The sequence below is a fragment of the Microtus pennsylvanicus genome, chromosome 14, assembly GCF_037038515.1.
Source record: "Microtus pennsylvanicus isolate mMicPen1 chromosome 14, mMicPen1.hap1, whole genome shotgun sequence".
Classification (NCBI taxonomy): Eukaryota; Metazoa; Chordata; class Mammalia; order Rodentia; family Cricetidae; genus Microtus; species Microtus pennsylvanicus.
Genome location: NC_134592.1, coordinates 36,838,974 through 36,861,611, shown reverse-complemented (window position 1 = coordinate 36,861,611; position 22,638 = coordinate 36,838,974). Strand labels below are relative to the sequence as shown.

General features: G+C 39.1%; 1 protein-coding gene across 7 annotated transcripts in view; it reads left to right on the top strand.

The window, feature by feature from the left end:
- Pals1 (protein associated with LIN7 1, MAGUK p55 family member) overlaps positions 1–22,638 on the top strand; it is a 77,724-nt gene that overhangs the window by 38,394 nt on the left and 16,692 nt on the right. For 3 of the 7 annotated variants that reach the window (XM_075947379.1, XM_075947378.1, XM_075947380.1), the window contains 3 exons: positions 343–630; positions 15,873–16,081; positions 22,428–22,505. In XM_075947379.1, the coding sequence (XP_075803494.1) occupies positions 366–630; positions 15,873–16,081; positions 22,428–22,505 (552 nt within the window). In that variant the 5' untranslated portion in view covers positions 343–365. Of the gene's footprint in view, positions 1–109; positions 631–15,872; positions 16,082–22,427; positions 22,506–22,638 lie in introns of all 7 variants that reach the window. The other 4 variants (XM_075947374.1, XM_075947373.1, XM_075947377.1 and 1 more) reach the window with 2 other exon arrangements.

The following is a 22,638-nucleotide window of genomic DNA, read 5'->3' as shown; positions in this document are numbered from 1 at the left end:
TAAGAACTTAGTAGATATTTTCTATATTGTATAGAAATGGGAAATTGGCTATGTAAATTTTGTTTTTATATTGTAATTCTTATACTTTTCCCTCCATCTTTCCCCTTAGATTTCCCTCATGGATACATTTTCATAGCATTATTATGTGATATAAGAAGTTTTTTTTCTTTGAAGTAACATGGATTTTATACTACAGAATTAAGAGAATTGGCTGTATAGGAAAAATTGATATATTAAAAAGTGGTGCATGTTTATAGATAACCATGACAACATCGTATATGAATGGGCATGTAACAGAGGAATCAGCCACCGGAATAAAAAATCTTGATCTTACATCACCAGAGGAACATCAGAAGCACCGAGAGATGGCTGTTGACTGCCCTGGGGATCTGGGCACCAGGATGATGCCAGTGCGAAGAAGTGCACAGTTGGAGCGTATCCGACAGCAGCAGGAGGATATGAGACGTAGGCGTGAGGAAGAGGGGAAAAAGCAAGAACTTGATCTAAATTCTTCCATGAGACTTAAGAAACTAGCTCAAATTCCTCCAAAGACTGGAATAGATAACCCTATATTTGACACAGAAGAAGGAATTGTTTTAGAAAGTCCTCACTATGCTGTGAAAATATTAGGTAAGTAAAAATAGTACAGTATGTTTTGCTTTGGTTAATGTGTACTCTAACAAAAATATGTATGGGATGGACCAGATTTAAGAGAATATAAGTAATGCCAAGACTAAGATCAGTTCTTTATACTTAGAACGGAAGCACTGGTTTAAATATTGTTCTGGTGTGCTTTCCTTCACTATGATAATCATCACAGCAACTCATGGAGACAGTGATGTGCTTCGCATGCTCCAGTCTCAGTCATCGAGGAGGTCAGGGCTGCCTCCCGGTTTGCCTGCGACTTGCTTGCTCAGATTGCTTTTTCTGACTGCCCAGGGGTGGCTGTTCTTTCACAGACTTTTCCTGGGGAGACGCAATACATGTCTCTTCATCCCAGAGAAGGAGCCAGGACAGACCAAAGTAACGGTTCCACCAATGTCCAGTTTGCTAAGCCAATGCATTTTTTTGGGGGCGGGTGGTACTGATAAGACTATGGGTTACTTACAAGGAGTAAGGGTAATGTAAAAGCAGCTCAGCACCAGGAAGGCTACCTCATTGTGTGTAGCCCAAAACTGGAATCTTCACTCTCTCTGTGCAGCTGGTAGACAGCTTCATGGTCTGAATTTCTTTTTCAACCATTTTAGCTGGCCAGAGTCTCCCCTCTGCCCTCAGTTATTTACTTTTTTTCCCACTGCTGGGTAGGGCCCCTGAAGAATCAGATTCTGAGTTCCTGTTCTCCATGACATGTGTCCTTTTTACTTCCTGAGGCTCATGATCCTCCCCCTCCTTCCTAGAACAAACGTTTAAATTTGAAGGGAGTATTACAATTCTTACAAACATGCCATATGGTGGTATTGCCCACCGTGGCCTGGGCCCCCTCCCATCAGCCATGCCTATAGGCCAATGTGATAGAGACAGTTCCTCAACTTAGATTCTTCACAGATAAGTCTCGGTTTATGTCAAATTAATGAAAACCAGCACAACTGGCCCTTTGCCAGCATGATATACAAATACGTTACTATTAAACCTTAACCGTTCTTTTCTTGTCCCTAATGTATCATGTTAATATTAATATCACAGTATGAGACAATCTAACTTTTAAAAGTTCCATGGTCTTTTAAAAATTTCTGCAATTTAAAAGGCCAAATTCTTTTTCTTTTTTCTTTTTTTCTTTGAGACAGTGTTTCTCTGTAGCTTTGGAGCTTGTCCTGGAACTAGCTCTTGTAGACCAGGTTGGCCCTGAACTTACAGAGATCTGCCTGCCTCTACTTCCCAACTGCTGGGATTAAAGGTGTGTACTATCACCACCCGAAAAACCCAAATTCTTAAAAATCCAAAAATCTCTTAACCGTGTGCTCCTCTAAAACAAAACAAGAGGCTAGAGAGATAGCTCAGTTGCTAGGAGTACATATTGCTCTTCCTGAGTTCAATTCCCAGCATCCACATCAGGTGGCTTACAACTGCATATAACCCCCAGCTCCATGGGATCACATACCACTGACTTCTTTGAGTACTTACATTCATGTACATATCCATACACATGACTCAAATAGTAAAAATAAACCTTAAAAAATAAAAAAAAAACAAGTTATATACATTCTTATTTCAAAAGGGGAAGATCGTTGAACAGTTAAATCTAATCAAAGCGAAATCACAAATCCAGTAGTGTAAATGGCTCAGAGTCCACTGTCTGGGACTCAGTTATGATCTTCTAAGTACAAAAGGGCTTGGGCAGCTCAGCTTCTTAGCTCTGCCACCGGGAAAACGCACAGCTTGTGTCATAGGCTCAAGTTGATTAGACTCCACTCATGCTACTGTCCTTGGTGGTTATCCAACGGTATTGTCGTATCCAATGTTCAGTGGACGCTCCATCTTCACCAGTGGTCTCTCAAGTCCCCTCGGGGATTCCCATCCTGCCCGGGGTGCCAGGCCTCAGCCTGTCTTCCTGACCTCTTCAGTCCTGAAATTTAGTTGCCATCAAAAATCCCTTACCAAACTTCCACATTGCCAGTTTCATCTGCAGTCTTGAGATGCAGTCTTAGCTGGGACCACAGCTTCAGTGTGTTCACACAGAGAAAATATGCCAAAAAATTTCACCTCGGTGTTGCTGGTCTCTTGTTAATCACAGTTGATTTTCAGAGTCTGCTAACTGGTATCAGTTGTCCTATTGAAGCAAACATTTCACTTCAGTTACGCTGGTCTTTTAGAAATCACTGCTGATTCTTCAACCTGAGCAACCAGAAACCACAGATTGTTAATTTGAAAATAAAATAGAAACAACTCTAATAAATAAAATCTTTGAGAGCCTCTCAGCCTTCCCTTTCCTGGCTGGGCCTCCACTATTATGGTCTGACATGGCAGTGCTGCACTCCTGCCACTGCTCGCTGTCCTCGCTTGTTTCTGTTGCTATGGTAAACACAGCCACTGAGCGTGACTGGGGTAGAAGTGGATTTATTTGGCTTACATGTGCCAGTCATAGTTCATCATTGAGGGAAAGAACCATGGTGGAAAGCTACTCATTGGCATGATCCATGTGGCTTGCTCAACTTACTTTTTTATACAGCCCAGGACCACCTGCCTAGGAGTGGCACTGCCCACAATGGTCTGCACTCTCCCACATCAATCAATATTCAAGACATGCCCACGGGCCAGTCTGATTAGTTCCTCAACTGAGAAGTCTGTCTTCCCAAATGTGTCTAGTTCTATGTCAAGTTAACAAAGTCAACCAGCGCAAATGATCAGGTCCTACAGGCTTTATATGTAGAAAGCATTTCACAGGTGACCTGAAATTTTCATCTTTTATATTAACTCGAATTTTTTTGTCAGACTACTTAGAAGCAAAGTTAAATGATAATGGAAATAAGTCTTAAAATCTATTTTATATGACTGTCAGTAAGGCAGATAGGAACTGTTCATGTGGGATCAACTTATTATCTCTAAATTCTGTTGCCAGACAAAAGCTGAAAACCTGGACCTAGGATTTGATTTATATGCAAAAGAGTTCTGCGTCCAAAAAACATGAGAATATTAGGTTAAAAACCTTCTCATTAAAGAATTTCCTTAAGCCTTTTAATATTAGCTGGCAGTGTAGATGTAATGAGATTTATGAGTGATGATAGCTGCATATTCCCACACTTAGAATATTTAATCTGCATTTTATTCCTGCACACACCAACACTTAACCGAGCTGTGTTAGAAGTCAGTAGAAGTCATTCTGAGAAATGTTGCTTTATACGTGAATTTGTATTTTCTTTAAAGCCAGGTGCTGTTTCCTGTGGTTACTGTTTTTTAGGGCTGCTTTTTTTTTTGTCATTGTCATCATTCTGCCATTTCCATGCCTGTTGAGCCCTGCGTACCTTAGCAGACACCATTCCTCTAATAATCATGTTACGAAGGTTCGTCATCTCTATTTCAATGATGAAGGAAGTACCAGTATTAGTGCACACATGTAATCCTAGCCACCGGGAAACTAATGTGGGAAGATTCTGAGTTCCAGACCAGCTATGGTAAGACATGGTCTTAAACAGAACGACAAAAGACACATTGACTCTCAGTCACATAACACTTGCTTAAGACATCAAACTAATACTTAGGAGGGTCAAATTTGAATTCACCAGGTCTGGAGCTGACTGCAGCAAGTAGTGGTTTAAATAGAGAGTGATATCTAACCTGCACTTTGTGCCCCTGGCCAAAGCTCATGCTAACCCTAATTTGCCCATAAACATCTTATTTATCCTATATTTGTTCCTCCATGAGTCTTTTTATTTCCAATATGGAGCAGCTTCTATTCTATCTCATTTACTTTTCTTTGGTAATTTTCCCCCCAGACAGTATCTCTGTAGCTTTGGAGCCTGTCCTGGAACTAGCTCTCATAGACCAGGTTGGCCTCGAACTCACAGAGATCCGCCTGCCTCTGCCTCCCGAGTGCTGGGATTAAAGGCGTGCACCACCACTGCCCGGCTCTTCTTTGGTAATTTTTTTTAGAATACGTATTTCAGATGTTCATGCTTCTGTTTTAAAAAATCATAGATAATGTATGTTAGACTTCCGGGGCACCTTAAAGAGACAGAAGACAGAAAGAAATCGGTCTGACCTCAGCAGAAAGGACTGTTTGAAGCAGGGAAGGACAGACCTAGATGTGTGTAGATGGTGTTCTGCAAGAGGGAAGGGGACTTGGAGTTTGTGTAGGGTTTTGGGAATGGGAAGTTAGGTGCAACTTCAGGGACCTACATACAGTCTCTATACCTGCTGGAATTGTTTGTCTAGACAAGGCCATTTTATCTTGCCCTGAATTCTACCTTGTTCCTCCTACCAGGGGCTACCATGATTCAGCTTTTAGGATGCAGATGATAATGGTGGCTGAGTTAGGCAATGGTGGTGAGGGGACAGGGGCTGGAGTTTCATCATGGGGTGGGGGATTTTAGCTAGTCTTAGTGCAAAGGGAATCACCTTGGTCAGGGTCTGGCAGAGTTTGTTCAGGGTTTATTCCAACAGTGTGGTCAGAGATAGGGAAGTCTGCTGCAAATGTCATTACAATGAGAAAAGTATGTAATTAGTATATTTATATGAAAGAATTTTAATGTCTTCCTACCTGAGGGTTTGTTAGAATAGAAATACTTCATTTCCTATTTCTTCCTGCTTACCCTTCCTTTCTCATCTTCTCTCCCTTTCTTCACATTTCTCCCTCCCTCGTATTGTCTAGACTGATCTTGTTATTTGTTTAAAGTCTTAATGTGTTTTAAGATTACATTACTTAGAATCAGGCTGTTTACACATGTTTATAGATTAAGCCAGATCAGTTTAGGGAAAATGTAATGTTTTCTTTTCATACAGAAGGTAAAATAATTTCTAGTTTTATATTTGTTTTTTGATTTCTCATATCCTTTTTTCTCATAATATTGCTCAAATTGGTCTCACATTTTTGTGTTCAAGTTATCCTTCTGTCTTTAACCTTGCTAGTAAGTTTCCAGTCCTCATGTTTGTCTTCCTTATCCTCTTCCTTCCCCCACCACTAAGCAACATTCCCTACTTATTCCTCTTCCTGCTCACTTTTCTACAGGTTGAAAAGACAACTGTTCTTTTTTCAATTTATAATCTGCTGTGGTTTACATTAATACATTCATTGTGGCCTTTGAATGTAAAGCTGTTTAGAGTAAATTGAAATATATTGCCAGGTATATTGTCATTTATTTCTTGGAAGATTTAATAAATCATAATAAAACTCATAATTTTGTGTAGAAACTAAAAATTATTTGTAAAGAAGTGTAATAGTGTTTGCCAAATATTTTTCTCTGCTAATAATCTCCTAACACATCAGACTACAACAGAAATACTCCCTGAAAATTAAGTGTCTGCCTGTCAGTATTTTAATTAAACACACATGACAGGAGTTGACTTCAGCCTTCTTCACAGCCAGAAACAACAGTGTTGTTTCAAGTGAGGGAAGATGGGGCAACTGGTTTATTTCTGTGAGAAGACACCATCAGTTCCCACACGATACCTCATTTATCTGTGAGTAGACAAAATATTCCATAGGAATTTAAAATGTGACGAGAAAGTGTTTGTAAATTATGTAATGTATAGTAATAAATGTTTAAAAGTAGGATTAATACAGAAAATACTTAGAAGGGATAGATTGAAATTTTTTTAAGGCAGTCAGAATTCTATCAAAAATTAGAAAACAATGATTTGGAAGCTTAATTTTGAGTAAATAATACCGTTATAAGTTGATTTATTAAGATTTCCTTAATATTGACATACGTTCAAAACCTTGCCTTACTACAAATAAAGTGATTTGTTTTGTTCTCATTTATCATCAGAGCAAATTGTCTTGTAAGATAAATTCTGAAAACAGTGTAGATTAGAGTAGAAGGAGATGTAATCAAGTAGTTCTCAGCTGTTTCTAGGTTATGATTCTGCCTCTGTTTTATATTAACAGTTATGTAATTTGGGGCCAGAATTGTAAACAAATAGGCAGAATAATGGAAATAAGCTACAGAAAACTGCTTTCTGCTACATATGTGACTGTGTAATTGATACATCCTTGAAGTGGCGGCAGGAGAGGACACACACACACATACGGGGGACACACAGAGTGAGTTGTTTGTTAGTTTGATAGAGGAAACTCTTGAATTTTGTGGTTAAAACCTTCTCATTTATATCAGATATTTTAAAGTGAAGAAAAGAAAGAAGTGAAGAAAGTAAAGGTGGATAAAGGATAAAATAAAAGGGACGCCTCTCACACATTCCTGATATGAACTATCTTTTGATCAGTGTTTGGACCGATCATGAGGCTACAATTTTGTCCTACTGTAAAATTTCAGGGCCAATGAATCCTTTTTACATTGTCTTCCTTGTGATGTCACTTTCGCTGTCAAATGTTTGCCTGGCCTGCTGTAGGTACTTCTGAACACGCCTTATTGGCCATATCGCCATTGTCATTTATTTCTTCCTGCAAATGAACCAATGGAAAATAGGTTTATTTTAAGTGTCGAGACCATTTGAAAAGCTTCTGAGGCAATTGCTAAAATTAGAGCTTCAGTAAAGATTTAAGAATTCTTTGGAATATGTACACACTCCTATAAATTTTGTTTTTTCAACATAATTTTACTAAAAATAATTCAGTGCTACATCATTCAAACTTTTTTATACATACCTAAAATTTGATTTTACATTATTAAGTAATAGTAATTTTTAACTTTTTCCTGTCTTGCAAAGAATTGCTTTTTTTTTTTGCGGCATATTAAATGCTTAACAGGAGCAGGAGAGATGGCTCAGTGGTTAAGAACACTTACTGCACTTGCAGAGGGCCCACAATGGTGGGTGGGGTGTCTCTTTCCAGAGGATCTGATGCCTTCTGACCATCAGTGACTCCTGCATGCATGTGGTACACAAAACTCATACCCACACTTGATCTTAAGTAATTTTTGTTGTCACTTAATTGCTATTGACTTTGGAGAAGTTATTTATCTTTCTGAACCTTGGTATTAAGGTTTTCTTGAGGCTCAAATGGAAGATTGTATGTAAGCAAATGGTACACTTGTATTTGCAGATTGTTGTTATTGTTTCTGTTTGTTGCACTGTTAATAGCTTAACCAAAGCCTCCACATACTAGGCAAGCCAAGCAGTGTTGTTATGTAAAACTTTGTCTCTAGAGGTTTTTTTTTTTTAAGTTTAGCTTAATGAATAATTACTGTTCAGAATATATATGTTTCTGATTATTTTAAACAAATTCACACTGGTCTAGTCCACTAACAATAGAAGTTCAAAGATCTGAACTTTGTGTTCTTGAGTTTAAAATGAGAAACGAGAGCCAGTTAGGAGTGTAACTGCTTAGAGTGAACCAGGCTTTGGGATTGATCCCTGGGAATCTCAGTGCTGGAGTAAGTCTTTAGATTGTCTACTCATGACTAAGTGAAAGCACTAAGTAAAAATGAGATTAATTCACAGAACACAGCTCTCTCGTGCTGTGAAACAACCCTAGAGATGGAGTGCTTTAGTTCCTAGAGGTAATTTGAGCAATTACCCTAGTTCTGTTCCCAGTTCTAGTCAAAGACTGGGGACTGGAGAGGTGACTCAGCAGCTAAGAGAGCATAGGGCTCTTGCAAAGGACTCAAGCTCAGTTTCTCGCACCCACATGCCTGTAACTCCAGCTTCAGGGGACTCTGATGCTTCTGACCTTCACAAGCACAATCACAGCCACACAGAGAAGACATACATATAAATAAAAATAAATTTTAAAAAATGTTCCCAGATGCTTGCCCAGATTCTTAAGTATTTGAAAATAGACTCTTGCTTCCTATTACCTATTTTTGGTTTGTTAGTCTTTCAGAAAATCTTCTTATAAAGCCGAAATTGGCTTGGAACTCCCTATGTAGACCATGCTATGTTCTAACTGGGATGCTTCTGCCTCCCACTCTGAGCACTGGAACTATATGGTTGTGCCCTGATGCCCGATCATATTGCCTGTCTTATAGTCTTCAATCTGTTTTCTATTTTTAGGAGCTAGCTAAGACTAGAAAAAAGTCAGGAGGTGAATTTAAGGAGCTGTGTTTTTTTATTATATGCCAAAGCCAATATACTTGATTCCTGTTAGTATATGTAATCAGCATTTAAATCACATGAAATTTGATATGATAGTGGGAACTTAAAATGATTTCTACTGAGAATCAAGTAAAGAAGAACTAATTACACTGTAGCAGTGGGGGATTTAATCTAGATATGAAGAAATGCTTTATTAGGAAAGTTGTGACCCCCTGTAATTTATTACCAAAGCCAGACTTGCCATGCTACCTCTGCTGCGCAGTAGAGTATCACCCTCCTTGGCCTGTGTACCTCTCTGCCTCAGCGTTCCCTTTGGCTGCCTCCTGCTTGGCCCTCACAGTCTCTCTCACTAGCCCTGTGCTTCTTCCATCTGTTTTCCTCTGTACAAGATTCTTCTTTGTCCATTGCCCGTGTACAGTGAGGATGAAGGAAGTCTTATTCTGTCCTTTGTGTTATTTCTCTTTCGTCTCTGTCTTGGGTTTTGTTTTGCTTTGCTGTGTTTTAAGGTGCTAGAGATTGAGCTAGCCTAGTGGATCGTAAATGTTCTACGTGGGTGTACCCCACTGAGCACAGCCTAACCCCGTCTTCACCTTAATTTCAGAAGAACATGTCACATTTGACAGGACAGATTTGTACTGTCTAATTGGATGGTTTGAAACTCCTGACATTGTTTACTGTTAAAGAACTTACATAGATATACGTTATAGGTGCAACCATCAGAGAAGGGAGTATTTCTTTTTTCTCTTTCTTTCTTTCTTTTTTTTTTTTTGTTATTTTGTTTTTGTTTTTCGAGACAGGGTTTCTCTGTGTAGCTTTGATGCCTGCCCTGAAACTCGCTCTTGTAGACCATGCTGGCTTCAAACTCACAGAGATCCGCCTGCCTCTGCCTCCCAAGTGCTGGGATTCAAGAAGGGCAATAACTATGTAATTCAGCCAGATACTCATAGATTTCAGCCAGTAATGGTTGGTAATACCTGAGTTTCAGTGCAAGTGATCTCAGTTTCGTTTGGTAACATTGATTAACACAATGTATTTCTAGTTTTGGTGAAAATTTTTTAGTAATTAGAAAAAAACATGGAAACAAACATGATTGGGACTTGATAGACTTGAGTATTGGTGTAAAGAACACTACTTGGAACAAGTTTAAATTGGTCTTAAACCTAGTTGAAATTTGTAGGTATTTCTAGAATTAGTGTAGTTCTCATGTTTTCTCACTAATTGCTTTCATCTTTTTGACTTATTATTTTATGTATGTGTATTTTGCCTTCATGTATGTTCATTGCTTGTGTTTCTGGTTCCCATTGAGGCCAGAAGAGGGCATCTGATCACCTGGAACTGGACTTACAGATGGTTATGAGCTGCCATGTGGATGCTGGGAATTGAACCCCTGTCCTGGAAAAGCATCCAGTGCTCTTAACCATGAAGTCATCTCTCCAGCTCCTACTCTTATTCTTTTTTTTTTTTTTTTTTTTTTTGGGTTTTTTAAGACAGGGTTTCTCTGTAGCTTTGGTACCCGTCCCGGAACTAGCTCTTGTAGACCAGGCTGGCCTCGAACTCACAGAGATCCGCCTGCCTCTGCCTCCCGAGTGCTGGGATTAAAGGCGTGCGCCACCACTGCCCGGCCTCTTATTCTTGAATATACATAGATCCCATGTCAAAAGTGTCTTTAAGTTTCAGCTGTAATATTACTATTCTCTGGCTGCCTATACCTGTGGATCTTACCTTGTTCTCAAGCCCCCTGAGTGAAAGGCAGCTCTAGAGTGGTTTTTCCCTTTGAGTTATAAATTGCAGTTTTAACAACTTTAGAAATCAGTGTCGACAGACTTGCTAGACATGACCTTTCTTTAGGTCTCAGGTGCTATCAACAGCAGAAACCTACTAATTTCTTCAAATTTGAAAGCGACTGTCTCTTTTTAACTATCTACAAATTTCCTATTTATTGTCTGAACAATATGTAATTTGTTTGTTTTTGAGACAGGGTCTCTACTATGTAGCTCATCTTAGACGTTCTGTGTAGCACAAGACGGATAGTGGGGTTCAGCCTGAAGATCAGAAAAGCAAAACAGCCAGTCACTGGCTCTTACCTCAGTCCAAAATGGTGGCCCTGCCTCCGTGAATCCTCAGAATGAGGTTGACTAAGAGCTGTCTCTTCACGTCTTATATTCCTCTTTAGGACTGAAATTAAAGGCGTGCACCACTGCTGCCCAGTTTCTGTGGCAAACTAGTGTGGCTACTGGGATTAAAGGTGTGTGTCTGTAAGGCTGACCAGTGGGGCTCTTTTACTCTCAGATCTTCAGACAAGCTGTATTTGTTAAAATACAAATGAAATATCACTATACTTCTGGAATGTACTTTGTAGACCAGCCTGACCTCAAATTCAACAGAGAACTTGCCTTCAGCCTCTGGAGTGCTGAGACTAAAGGCATGTGCCACCATGCCTAGCCTCTGAATGTATCTTTTTAAAAAAATATTTATTTACTAAGTATACAGTAGTCTGTTTGCATATGTCCCTGCAGGCCAGAAGAGGGCACCATATTTCATTACAGATGGTTGTGAGCCACCGTGTGGTTGCTGGGAATTGAACTCAGGACCTTTGGAAGTGTAGCCAGTGCTCTTAACTTCTGAGCCATCTCTCAAGCCTTCCAAATGAATCTTAACTCTGCTAATCTTCCAAAGTAATGGTGCTGGTCTCAAGCATTCTCTCTCAGTCAGCATTCCTAGCCTAGGCATTTCCTCCTACATCCTGACTTGGCTTTCCCTGCTTATGACTACACCATCTGATTTACTTGAAAAAATATTTGCGTATTTTATTTTAAATCTGAAAATAAAAATAAAGGTGGCAGATAATTGCCGAGGAGGGGGTAGAATAGCAAAGCAAACATAAAAAAACGTATATATTAGGGGCTAGAGAGATGGCTCAGCAGCTTGGAGCACTTACTGTCAGTCCAAAGGACTCAGATTCAGTTCCCACCACCAAATAGTGTCTCACAGCAGTCTGTAGCTCCAGCTCCAGGGAATCAAATGCTCTTTTCTGGCTTCCGAAAGCATCAGGTACATACATGGTGCATAGACAAATATGTAGGTAAAATATCCATAATATAAAACACATAAAAATAAATACATCTTTTTAGAAAAAGTGATTAAGAAAACAGATATGAATAATAGTCCCAAATACATCATTTCTTACGGTATGCCTATGTCAGTGACCTTAAGTCAGTGGTTCTAATTCAGAAGATGGTCCATTATAGCCAACTTAATACTTTTACTATAGACCCTGAAATTGGGATTGTATTGTGGTAGAATTTCTTTAGTGTGTTTTTCAGGGGAGAGCAGATTTGTATATGTGTGTGTACATACATATGTGTGCTCATGGTGTGTGGAAGCCAGAGGTTGACATCCAGGGTCTTCTTCAATTGCTCCTTACTTCATTTTACTGAAGCAGGGTCTCTAACTAAACCTAGAGCTTGCCAAATCACCTAGTCTAGGTAGCCAGTTTGCCCCAGGAGCCTTGTCTCTCCTTCACAGGGCCAACTAGCAGTGGGTGCTGGGGACCAGAACTCTGGTCCTCATGTTTGTACAGCAAATACTTTATACTATGAGCCATCTTTAGTTATTGCTATAGATACCTTCAATTAAAAGCTATTATTCTAAAATAACAATGAAATTATATTCAGTATGTTACACTTAAGACTGCAGGAATATCAATATAATCAGTGAAATCCCAGTTATTATGGATAAATTAATTGAAAAAAGAAATGCAAATGATCATGTCTTCATATGTTCACCAAAGAATAGATCAGTAATCCTTCATTTAGTATGTTTTATTTTTTTTAAGATTTATTTATTTATTATGTGTGCAGCATTCCTTCCATGTGTGCCTGCATGCCAGAAGGGGGCTCCAAGGTCTCATTACAGATGGCTGTGAGCCACCATCTGGTTGCTGGGAATTGAACTCAGGACCTCTGGAAGAGCAGTCAGTGCTCTTAACCACTGAGCCATTTCTCCAGCCCCATTTAGTATGTTTTAAAGCAGGCACTTGTTGACAGAGGTTTCTGTCCGGTCTGGTCCTGCAGCCGTGCAGTTCCAAAGAAACACACATAGGTCTACGTTAATTATAAACTGGATGACCTATTAGCTCAGGCGTCTTAATAACTAACTTTTACATCTTAAATTAACCCATAATTTTTGTCTGTGTTAGCCCCATGGCTTGGTACTTTATATCAGTGAAGCATTCTCATCTTGATTCCTCTTCGTGTGGGTGCCGACTGCAGACTGAGCCTTTTCTCTTCCCCAGAATCTCCTTTTCTGGTCACCCTGCCTATACTTCCTGCCTGGCTACTGGCCAATCAGCGTTTTATTAAACCAATACAAGCGACAAATCTTTACAGGGTACAAGACCATTGTTCCACAGGCACTCACAGTCATTGCTTATAGCAATATGAGTTGGTACAGATCTGGGATGCGATGTGTATCTAAGTCTTAAGTATTTTTACTTCAGTAAGCTTACCCTAGGGGTTTATTCTAATAATTAGTATTTCAGTTACAAAATTTAACAGTGTCCCTATGTGATTGGATTTGCCCCCCCCCAAAAAAACTGGCAAAGCTACATAGTATGTAGGAATGCCAGTAATTATAGCAAATAGGTGAAAATATAGCTAATTTTTAAAAATATATTATTAGTATGTCATTCTTAAGTAGCTTTAGTGTACAGGAGAGATTTCCCAACAACTTTTTAGTCTTAAAAATAATTTCAGGCCAGCCTGGTCTATAGAGCTAGTTCCAGGACAGGAACCAAAAGCTACGGAGAAACCCTGTCTCGAAAAACCAAAAAAAAATAATAATAATAATAATAATAATTTCATAGCCGGGCGGTGGTGGCGCATGCCTTTAATCCCAGCACTTGGGAGGCAGAGGCAGGAGGATCTCTGTGAGTTCGAGGCCAGCCTGGTCTACAAGAGCTAGTTCCAGGACAGGAACCAAAAAAAGCTACGGAGAAACCCTGTCTCGAAAATCCAAAAAAAAAAAAAAAAAATTTCATTGTCCCTGGAATTGCAGAGACCCCACAGTTCCCTTCTTGACTGAGGTTGCTTATTAGTTTAAGTCCGCAGTGAAGCCTGAAGCTCCTCACTTGTCTCATTTCTCAGACAAACAGAAAGGTCACCTCTTAGAATTTGGTAGATTCATAAAATCCGTATTCTGATCTACTCTTGTAAATATAACAATTGTGTGTGCCTAAACTCTGGCTCACAAGTCTTATATAGCTCTGGAACAAGCTCCTAGGTCAGTATAGTTTTTCCCAGTTTTGATTCATTTTAAAATGTTGATAGCCATGTAACTTTCCATTGGGCTGTGTAGTTAATGAGGGGTTTGTGTGTGTGCTCACTCATACACAAGACAAAAACAAGGGCCACTGGGGCTATTTTGATTTGGGAGGGAAAGATAAGAACTTCAAGAATCAGCTGAAGTACTTTTGAAACCTGTTTCCAATTTACCTGGGAGGGTACAGGGACTTCCCACCAAGGCTGACAGCCTGAGTTCGGCCCACCTAAAGCAAGGCAAGAATTGATGCCTGCAAGTTGTCCTCTGACCTCCACACACATGCATCATACACACAAATACAAAATTAATGTAAATTTTAAAAATTTAACTGCTATTAAATGGTGGCATACAAGATGAGTGAGCGTTGGTAGCTTTAGAACTAACAAGAGTTCAGGCATTTCCCATGTGACTGTACATAACAGTGCCCACTATATTGTGTCTTTGCCATACTCATTTGCAAATTTAGTCTTCATCAAAAATCACAAAAGACTCGTTGTTTTAGAGAAATAAGAATGGAACATATGCCAAAAAATTGTGAATAATTTTGAGAGTCAAGACTTTTTAAAGGCTTTTAAAACATTGTCATTTTAATACTCTCCCCACGTGTGTGCGTGGGCGCCCATGCACACGAACACACAACCATGTTGGGGAACAGGGGGAAAACTACTAATAGTTCTTAAGCATTTGGGTCTAATCATCAGCTGGAACATGAGTGTGCTGTGTATGCTTACCAAAAGGTATAAAATGTGTGCTGTGTATGCATATCAGTAGGCATGGAAAACACACAGAGACCAGAAGTTTACACATTTTGAAAGACACACACACACACACACACACACACACATTTATTAGTTTTGTAGACAACAAAAGGAGTTGCTTGTGATGGCTAGCTTGTTTGTTTTGTCAACTTGGTACAAGCTAGTTATCTGAGAAGAGGGAACCTGAGTTGAGAAAATGCCCTCCATAAGACTGGCCTGTAAGCAGGTCTGTGGGGCATCTTCTTAAGTGGTGATCTATGTGGGAGTGGCCCAGCCACTCTGTGCTGAAGGACCTGGAGTGTGTAGGAAAGCAGGCTGAGCAAGGCATAGGGAGCAATCCAGTAAGCAGTGTTCCTCCATGGCGTCTGCCTCAATTCCTCCCTTCAGGTTCCTGCCCTTCTTACATTCCTGCCCTTCCCTCCCTCAGGTACAGATTGTTTCTTGGAAGTGTAACATGAAATAAGCCCTTTCCCTGCAGGTGGCATTTGATTCTGATACGTTATCAAAGCAGTAGAAGCCCTAAGGTGTTTGTAATATGAATACACTTCATTCTTCCTACTAAATCAGTTTTGCAAATAAACTTTTTAGTACCTGTTTCTAAAAATCATCTTGACAGACTCTCAGGCAAATTTATATGTAGCAATAACTATTTTAATAGTTATTAGTGCTTATAATAGTTAAAATGGAAGCATCCTAGATGTTGAAATTTAATGATTTTTCTAAGTTGTGCTTGAACTATGTAAAATATGATGGACCTACCTATTACTTGTAATATTCTTCTAAAAATAGTGATTTGGGAAAGCAGTTACACTTACTGTTAAATGAAAAAAGATGCTAAGAGGTGAAATTTTTCTAGATGGTTGAATTGTTGATATTTTTAATTTTAATTCTGTATTCCCTCATTTATTTTTATAGTAAGAATGCATTTTTTCTGATTAAAATGCTTTTTTGAGTAAATGTAAGTTATTATTATTTTATAGCTTTAACAGTTATGTAGTATTAGTAAAATAACAATGATTGACACTTAAAACTATGCAAACTAGTTTTACCCTAAAGACAAAATTTTACTGGTTTAAGAAATTTATCTTAAAATGTATTGAATTTAAGCTAAAACAACTAACTTGGGGACAACTTTCCTTTTCCTACCAGAAATTGAAGACTTGTTTTCCTCGCTTAAACATATCCAGCACACTTTGGTTGATTCCCAGAGCCAGGAGGATATCTCACTGCTTTTACAGCTCGTACAAAACAGAGATTTTCAGAATGCGTTCAAGATACACAATGCTGTCACAGTGCACATGAGCAAGGCCAGTCCCCCATTTCCTCTTATCTCCAATGTACAAGACCTTGTACAAGAGGTACGTGTCTGAACGTCTCGTTGGCATCCACCGGCTATTTATTAGTCAAAGCAGACTGACAAGGCTGAAGTCATTATTGTCTGAGGTAATTGATAATGGTCACCTGCTAAGAATTGTAATGGGAAATGAGAAAAAACTGCTGCATGCACTATTTTCAGAAAGTATTTATAACCTAGTTAATACTGATCTTGAAGAGTTAATTTATATATAAAATAAGTATAGAGAGTAACATATTTCAATTTTAATACACTTAGTATGGTTTTCTTTAACCATTATATATTATAAACTCAGATAAAATAATAATATTTAATAATCAGGAATTATAAATATAACTTTATTGACAATTTGGGGATTTTTTCTTATGAAAATAGTATGTTGCAGATCATCAATTTTTATTATTTTATGTGTGCATGTTTCACCTGCATGTATGTCTCTGTACCCTATGGTTGCACTGCCTATAGAGGCCAGAAGAGTGTGTCTGTTCCCCGGGGACTAGAGTTACAGATAGGAGTTACAGGAAGTTAATAGCTGTCGTGTGGATGCTGGCAGTTGAACCCAGGTCCCCCTGGAAGAGGAACCCATGCCCTAATTGCTGGCCATCTCTCCAGCTCATATTATCCAGTTCTACTGCTCTATAAATTTTCTTTTTTTATTATGTTGCTTTTAAAGTCTAGGTTCAGATGCTAGTTGATGGTCAGTGTTTAATATGTCCCCACGCATCTTTCACATTGGAGGTTTTAAACATTACAAATAAGCTCTGATTTCAGAACATTATACAGTTTGTCGTTATTATAGAATTTCAGGTTGTTTTAATCTTACAAAAAATAATTCTGAAAACATCAAATAAATGTATTTAATTGAGTCCACAAAATATAGAAAAGGGGATGGGAATGAGTACTATTTCTAACGTATAGGCTACAGACTATACGTTAAGTTAGGAGATACTTTATATATGAGCATAGTTTCCCTAAGGGAGGTGTTTTCCTTGGTTGAAATGCCTAAGATGACAAAACTTTACATGCAGTGTAATAGGAAGATCTACTGTTGCCCAGGGCAGAGTGCCATATGGACCTGTTTATAGAAAGGAAGAACTGGCCATCTATCAGAGTTTCAAAGAGCTGTTGGACTCCTATTCTGTGAACTCAACTTTTACTGTTGAAATTAGTTGTATGATATTCTTTTCATTGAGGGAATTGTTAAGCACCAGGTATAGCTTGGTGTTCTAACCCTTGTCTACCATATATGAGGCCCTAGGTTCAGTCCATAGCATTGCAGGAAATAAAATTTTTTTAAATTAAAAATACCATTTCTATTCCATTTACTTAATTTTTTTGTTTGTTTAAGGTAACTTAAATGGTTTTGCTGGAAGTTTTTTAAAAAACATATTGAGGCAGGTGTGGTATCTCATAGCTTTAAATCCAGCACTCAAAGGCAGAGGCAAGTGGATATCTAGACCAGCCTGGTCTACAGAGTGAGTTCCAGAACTGCCAAGCTTACACAGAGAAACCCTGTCTCAAAAAGCAAAACAAAACAAGGTTTCTCTGTAGTTTTTTGGAATCTGTCCTGGAACTCACTCTGTTCGAGGCTGGCCTCAAACTCATAGAGATCCACCTACCTCTGCCTTCTGAGTGCTGGGATTAAAGATGGTGCCACCCCCGCCTAGCAAGATTACTGAGTACTCTATCTGTATGTATTCCTTTATGCCAGAAGAGGGCATCAGATCCCAGTATAGATGGTTGTGAGCCACCATGTGGTTGCTGAGAATTGAACTCAGGACCTGTGGAAGAGCAGTCAGTACTCTTAACCAGTGAGCTATCTTTCCAGCCCCAATTTACACTTTTTCAAAAGAAAAGATTGATAACTTTAATTTCATGGCATAAACTTTTGCTTATCTAAAAACATCTATGAGTAAAATGTAAGCCAACATATCAGGAAACAGAATTAATTTTTCTTTTTTTATTTTTCTTTATTTTGAAATACTGGGGGGGGGGGAGAGGGAGAGAGAGAGAGAGAGAGAGAGAGAGAGAGAGAGAGAGAGAGAGAGACTTCTGTTGTGGTAGCATGAGCACAGGATTGTGGGGAGACAGTATGGCATATATGGGAACCAGTGGTTTAATGGTGGACCCTAGGCATGAGTAAGATCAGGGCTGGAAAAGAGGCAAGAGGATCTTCCACTCCATCCTGTAAGTGACTAGGAAAGAGGCAGTGAGGATGACAGTGGTCATTTATAATTGAAAATCAGATCAAAATAGTTATTTAAGCCAGGCGGTGGTGGCGCACGCCTTTAATCCCAGCACTCGGGAGGCAGAGGCAGGCGGATCTCTGTGAGTTCGAGACCAGTCTGGTCTACAAGAGCTAGTTCCGGGACAGGCAACAAAGCTACAGAGAAACCCTGTCTCGAAAAACCAGATAGATAGATAGATAGATAGATAGATAGATAGATAGATAGATAGATAGATAGATAGATAGATAGTTAGTTATTTAATACTCTTACAAACAGTTTGAACAGGATGATTTCATGTTGGTAAAAGTAAGTATAGAGATAGCTTCCAGGTCTGATTATAGAGCTCGGGGCTAGAGTGCTTGCCTAGCATGTGTGAGGCCCAGGATTCAGTCCCATGGACTATACAGAAACAAACAAAAGGTTGCCCCTCTGTGTCACTGGTCTGCACATCTCAGAGTCAGCCTAGTTTTCTGAAAGAATTTAAATCTGTACTGAACACAAACAATACTACACAACTATTCTATTAGGTATCATTAGTAGGGGAAAAAAAGTATATGGATGGGAAAGCCTGCTAGTTACATGCAGATACTCTGCCTTTTTGTAGAAGAAACTCAAGTGACTTTGGACTTATGTAAGGGACAAGAGTTCCTGTAACTAATTCTGTGTCATACTAAGGAATAACTATATACATAGAGATTTCCTTCATGTGTGTATATGTCCAGTTTTATTGAGATAATTGTTAAAAATTGCTGTTTCGTGGTTGGCTCAGTGTAAATATCTATGTGTGCACCTATGAAATCTTCCACCTATCCACAAGTCACTAAAACATCCACCATCCGCAAAGCTTGCTCAAGGCCCTGGAGAGTAACTACCTCTTCTACTCTTTTGCCCCTTTTGTTATAAGCTAATCAGCTTCCTGCTTTACTAATTTGCCATTTATGAACATGTCAGATAAATAGACAATATTTGCTCTTTTGTTATTTTTCTTGTCAGTGTGGCTAAGTACCTGGTATGAAACAACTTAAATGGGGAGGATTTGTTTGGGCTCACAGGATTTGTGAGGTCATAGCTCATCCTGGTTGGAAAGGTGAGGCATTGGGGTAGCTCATTGGCAGTGGACTGTAGGACAGCTGGCTACATTGTCTTGGTGGTCAGAAACAGACTTAGATGCTGGAGACAGAGTTAGAACCTATAACGCATGCACACATAAACTCCGCGGTCCTTACCCTCTGTAACCTCACAAAGCAGCACCACCAGATGGGGAAAAGATGTGCAAAAATATGAGCAGGGGGGTGGGGGTCACTTCACATCAAACCATGACAGTGTCTGATTTCCTCTGCTTAGTGTAATCTTGAGGTTCATCTCTTCTGTGCTTTATCAAGCCCAACAGTTCACACATGGTAAGAACATTGCCATTCACTTGAGTTCCAGCCCCAGTAGTTAGTAATGTTTTGAGTAGTATTCTATTGTATGACTATCCCACAATGTGTTTGGTCACTTAAACCTGTTGAAATTGTTTCCTATTACTGGTTCAATTTAAATTTTTTTTAACATTTATTTGTTTATTGTGTGTGTGCGTGTACATGCTGTGTGTGAATGTAGAGATCAGAGCAGAACTTTGAGGAGTCAGTTCTCCTTCCTCCATGTGCATTCTGAGACTTGAACTTGTGTTGTCAGGTGTTGTCAGGTTGATGGCAAGTGCCTTTACCCACTGAACCAGCTTGCCAGCTTTCCGGTTACTGATCCTCAAATGTGAGGTGTAGTGGTGTCTTTTTAATATATTCTGATTATATGCTTTGGGAAGGGGACAGTAACATGTAAGAACAGTCCTTCAGTTTCTTCAGCTAATGATGTGTGTTGACGCTGGGTTTGGGAGCTTGCTGGTAGAGAAGGGAGTGTTTATCTAGTTTTCTTGTTTTGTTTTGTTTTAGTTTTTCAAGACAGGGTTTCCCTATGTAGCCCTAGCTCTCCTGGAACTCACTCTGTAGACCAGGCTGGCCTCAAACTCAGACATCTGCTTGCCTCTGCCTCCTGAGTGCTACAAATAAAGGCATGTGGCACCACTGCCCAACTTCTGGTTTTTTTTGTTTTGTGTTTTAAAGAAAGATTTCAGAGATGCTTAGGAACTGACTTAAAAGTAGAAACAGGCCAGGTGGTGGTGATGCACTCGGGGGAGGCAGAGACAGGCGGATCTTCTGTGAGTTCGAGACCAGCCTGGTCTACAAGAGCTAGTTCCAGGACAGGCTCCGAAGCTACAGAGAAACCCTGTCTCGAAAAACAAACAAACAAACAAATAAATAAAGAGTAGAAGCAGGAAAAAAGTGTTGTCTGTAGAATATTATTATTGGATTGATTTGTAGCTTTTATAAAGTCTTGATATATTTTTTTTTAATTCAAAACTGTCCTTCCCTCTCAGAGTTGCTTTCTCCAGCAGTTGAAAGGTGTTTTGGTCAAGGATTATAAATTTTTAATTAATAGTGTCGTTTTCATGAAGTTTCAAAAAAAAAGCGTTGTCTTGTAGTTTCTAGGTACCAAAACTAGGGGACAGAGTAGTTTCAGTACTTTGTTAGGCAGCATTGCACTGGTAGCCCTGGTCTACCCAGCACTCACAGGAATCCTCCTGCCTGCGGAGTGAGGGGATTAAAGCATACACCACTACACCCAGCACGATCACAGTATTTTAGGGTGTGTGTGTGTGTGTGTGTGTGTGTGTGTGTGTGTGTGTGTGTGTACATGTATGTATGTATGGGTGCTTGCAGGGACCAGAGGAAAACATCAGATCCCCTTGGTCTGGAGTTACAGGTGGTTGTGAGCTGCCTGCTATGGGTGCTGGGCATCAAACGCCAATCCTTTACAAGAACACAAGCACTCTTAACTGTGGAGCCACCTTTCCAGCTCTCCTCACTTCCTTGGTACGCTTGTTGTGGTAAAAATTGGTCCTCATCTTGTCATCTGAGGTTTAATTGGAGAATTGCTAATAAAATAGCCATAAGTGATATAGAATTCCTGTTTTAATCCTTGCTTACTCTTTAAATTTCACGAATAGTGATAATTTTGGTTTTGTAGTCCACATTGTTACAGTGTACCATTTGGAGAGGCTATGGGGTTCGGAGGTACACAGGCAGAAATGAGGCCTGAACAGTAAGAGCACACAGTGTAATCTTTGGGAGACAGTAGTATTCAGAGAAACATACCTGCCTCAATATTCATTGGTAAGAAATTGAAAATTGCAAATAAGTGGACTTCATTTTTAGTTCAAGTAACTAGAAGCCAAGAAAATAGGAAAGAATAATTAAATTTCCTAATAGGAAGAGTATAGCTGATTCTTTGAAAAGGATGGGAAAGTTGACACTACCTATGGTCACTTAAGCCATGCAGCAGTATTAGGAAAGATCACAATGCAGACACAGATTGAGGTCATTTAGTCAGCCTTTCAAGAGGTCAGCCTGCCTATAAAGACAGACACAGAGGCCCGAAAAACTTACCATAACTGTGGGAGTTTTCTCAAGAACACATTGTCCATTTTTCTTGTAAGTGTAGAACTTTAAATTGACATCTCAGATTTTTGTTTGTTTTGTTGTGTTGTGTTGTGTTTGTTTTACAGGGTTTCTCTGGATAGCTGTCCTGGAACTAGCGCTTGTAGACCAGGTGGCCAGGCTGGCTTTGAACTCACAGAGATCCACCTACCTCTGCCTACCTAGTGCTGGGATTAAAGGCGTGCGCCACCACTGCCCGGCAACATCTCTGATTTTTAATGTAGTTTTTAAAAACCTCTAAAGTAGCATGATAACTAACTGGCAGAGCATATCTTCTGTCTTAAAACCATTCATGTATTTTATGCTGTGTTGGGAGAAACGTTTGAAATGGAAATGGTTCATTTGCAGATGTAAATACCACATTTGGAGTATGCTTTCAGAAAAGTGTAATTTTTACTCATAGCAAAACTGAAAAGTCTGTGGGAGACGGTTTTTTATTCATATATTCCTTTAGTGTTCTCTTCACTATAAGTGCTTTTTTAAATTTTGATTCTCACTTAAAAATAAAAGTACTACATTACATAGATGCTATGTTTATATGTTAATTTCTATGAACCAAAAAAAATAATTTTTTTAAATTTCTTAGGTACAAACTGTTTTAAAGCCTGTCCATCAGAAGGAAGGACAAGAATTAACTGCTTTGTTAAATGCTCCACATATTCAGGTAGAGAAAGCACAAAACATTGTATATATTTCTAGCATTGGTGTTTGTAGTTCTTTCTGAAAAGTAATTGTTGGGTTATACGTTTTTATATGTAAAACTATCCTAATCATGTTTTTAAATAGATTATTTTAAA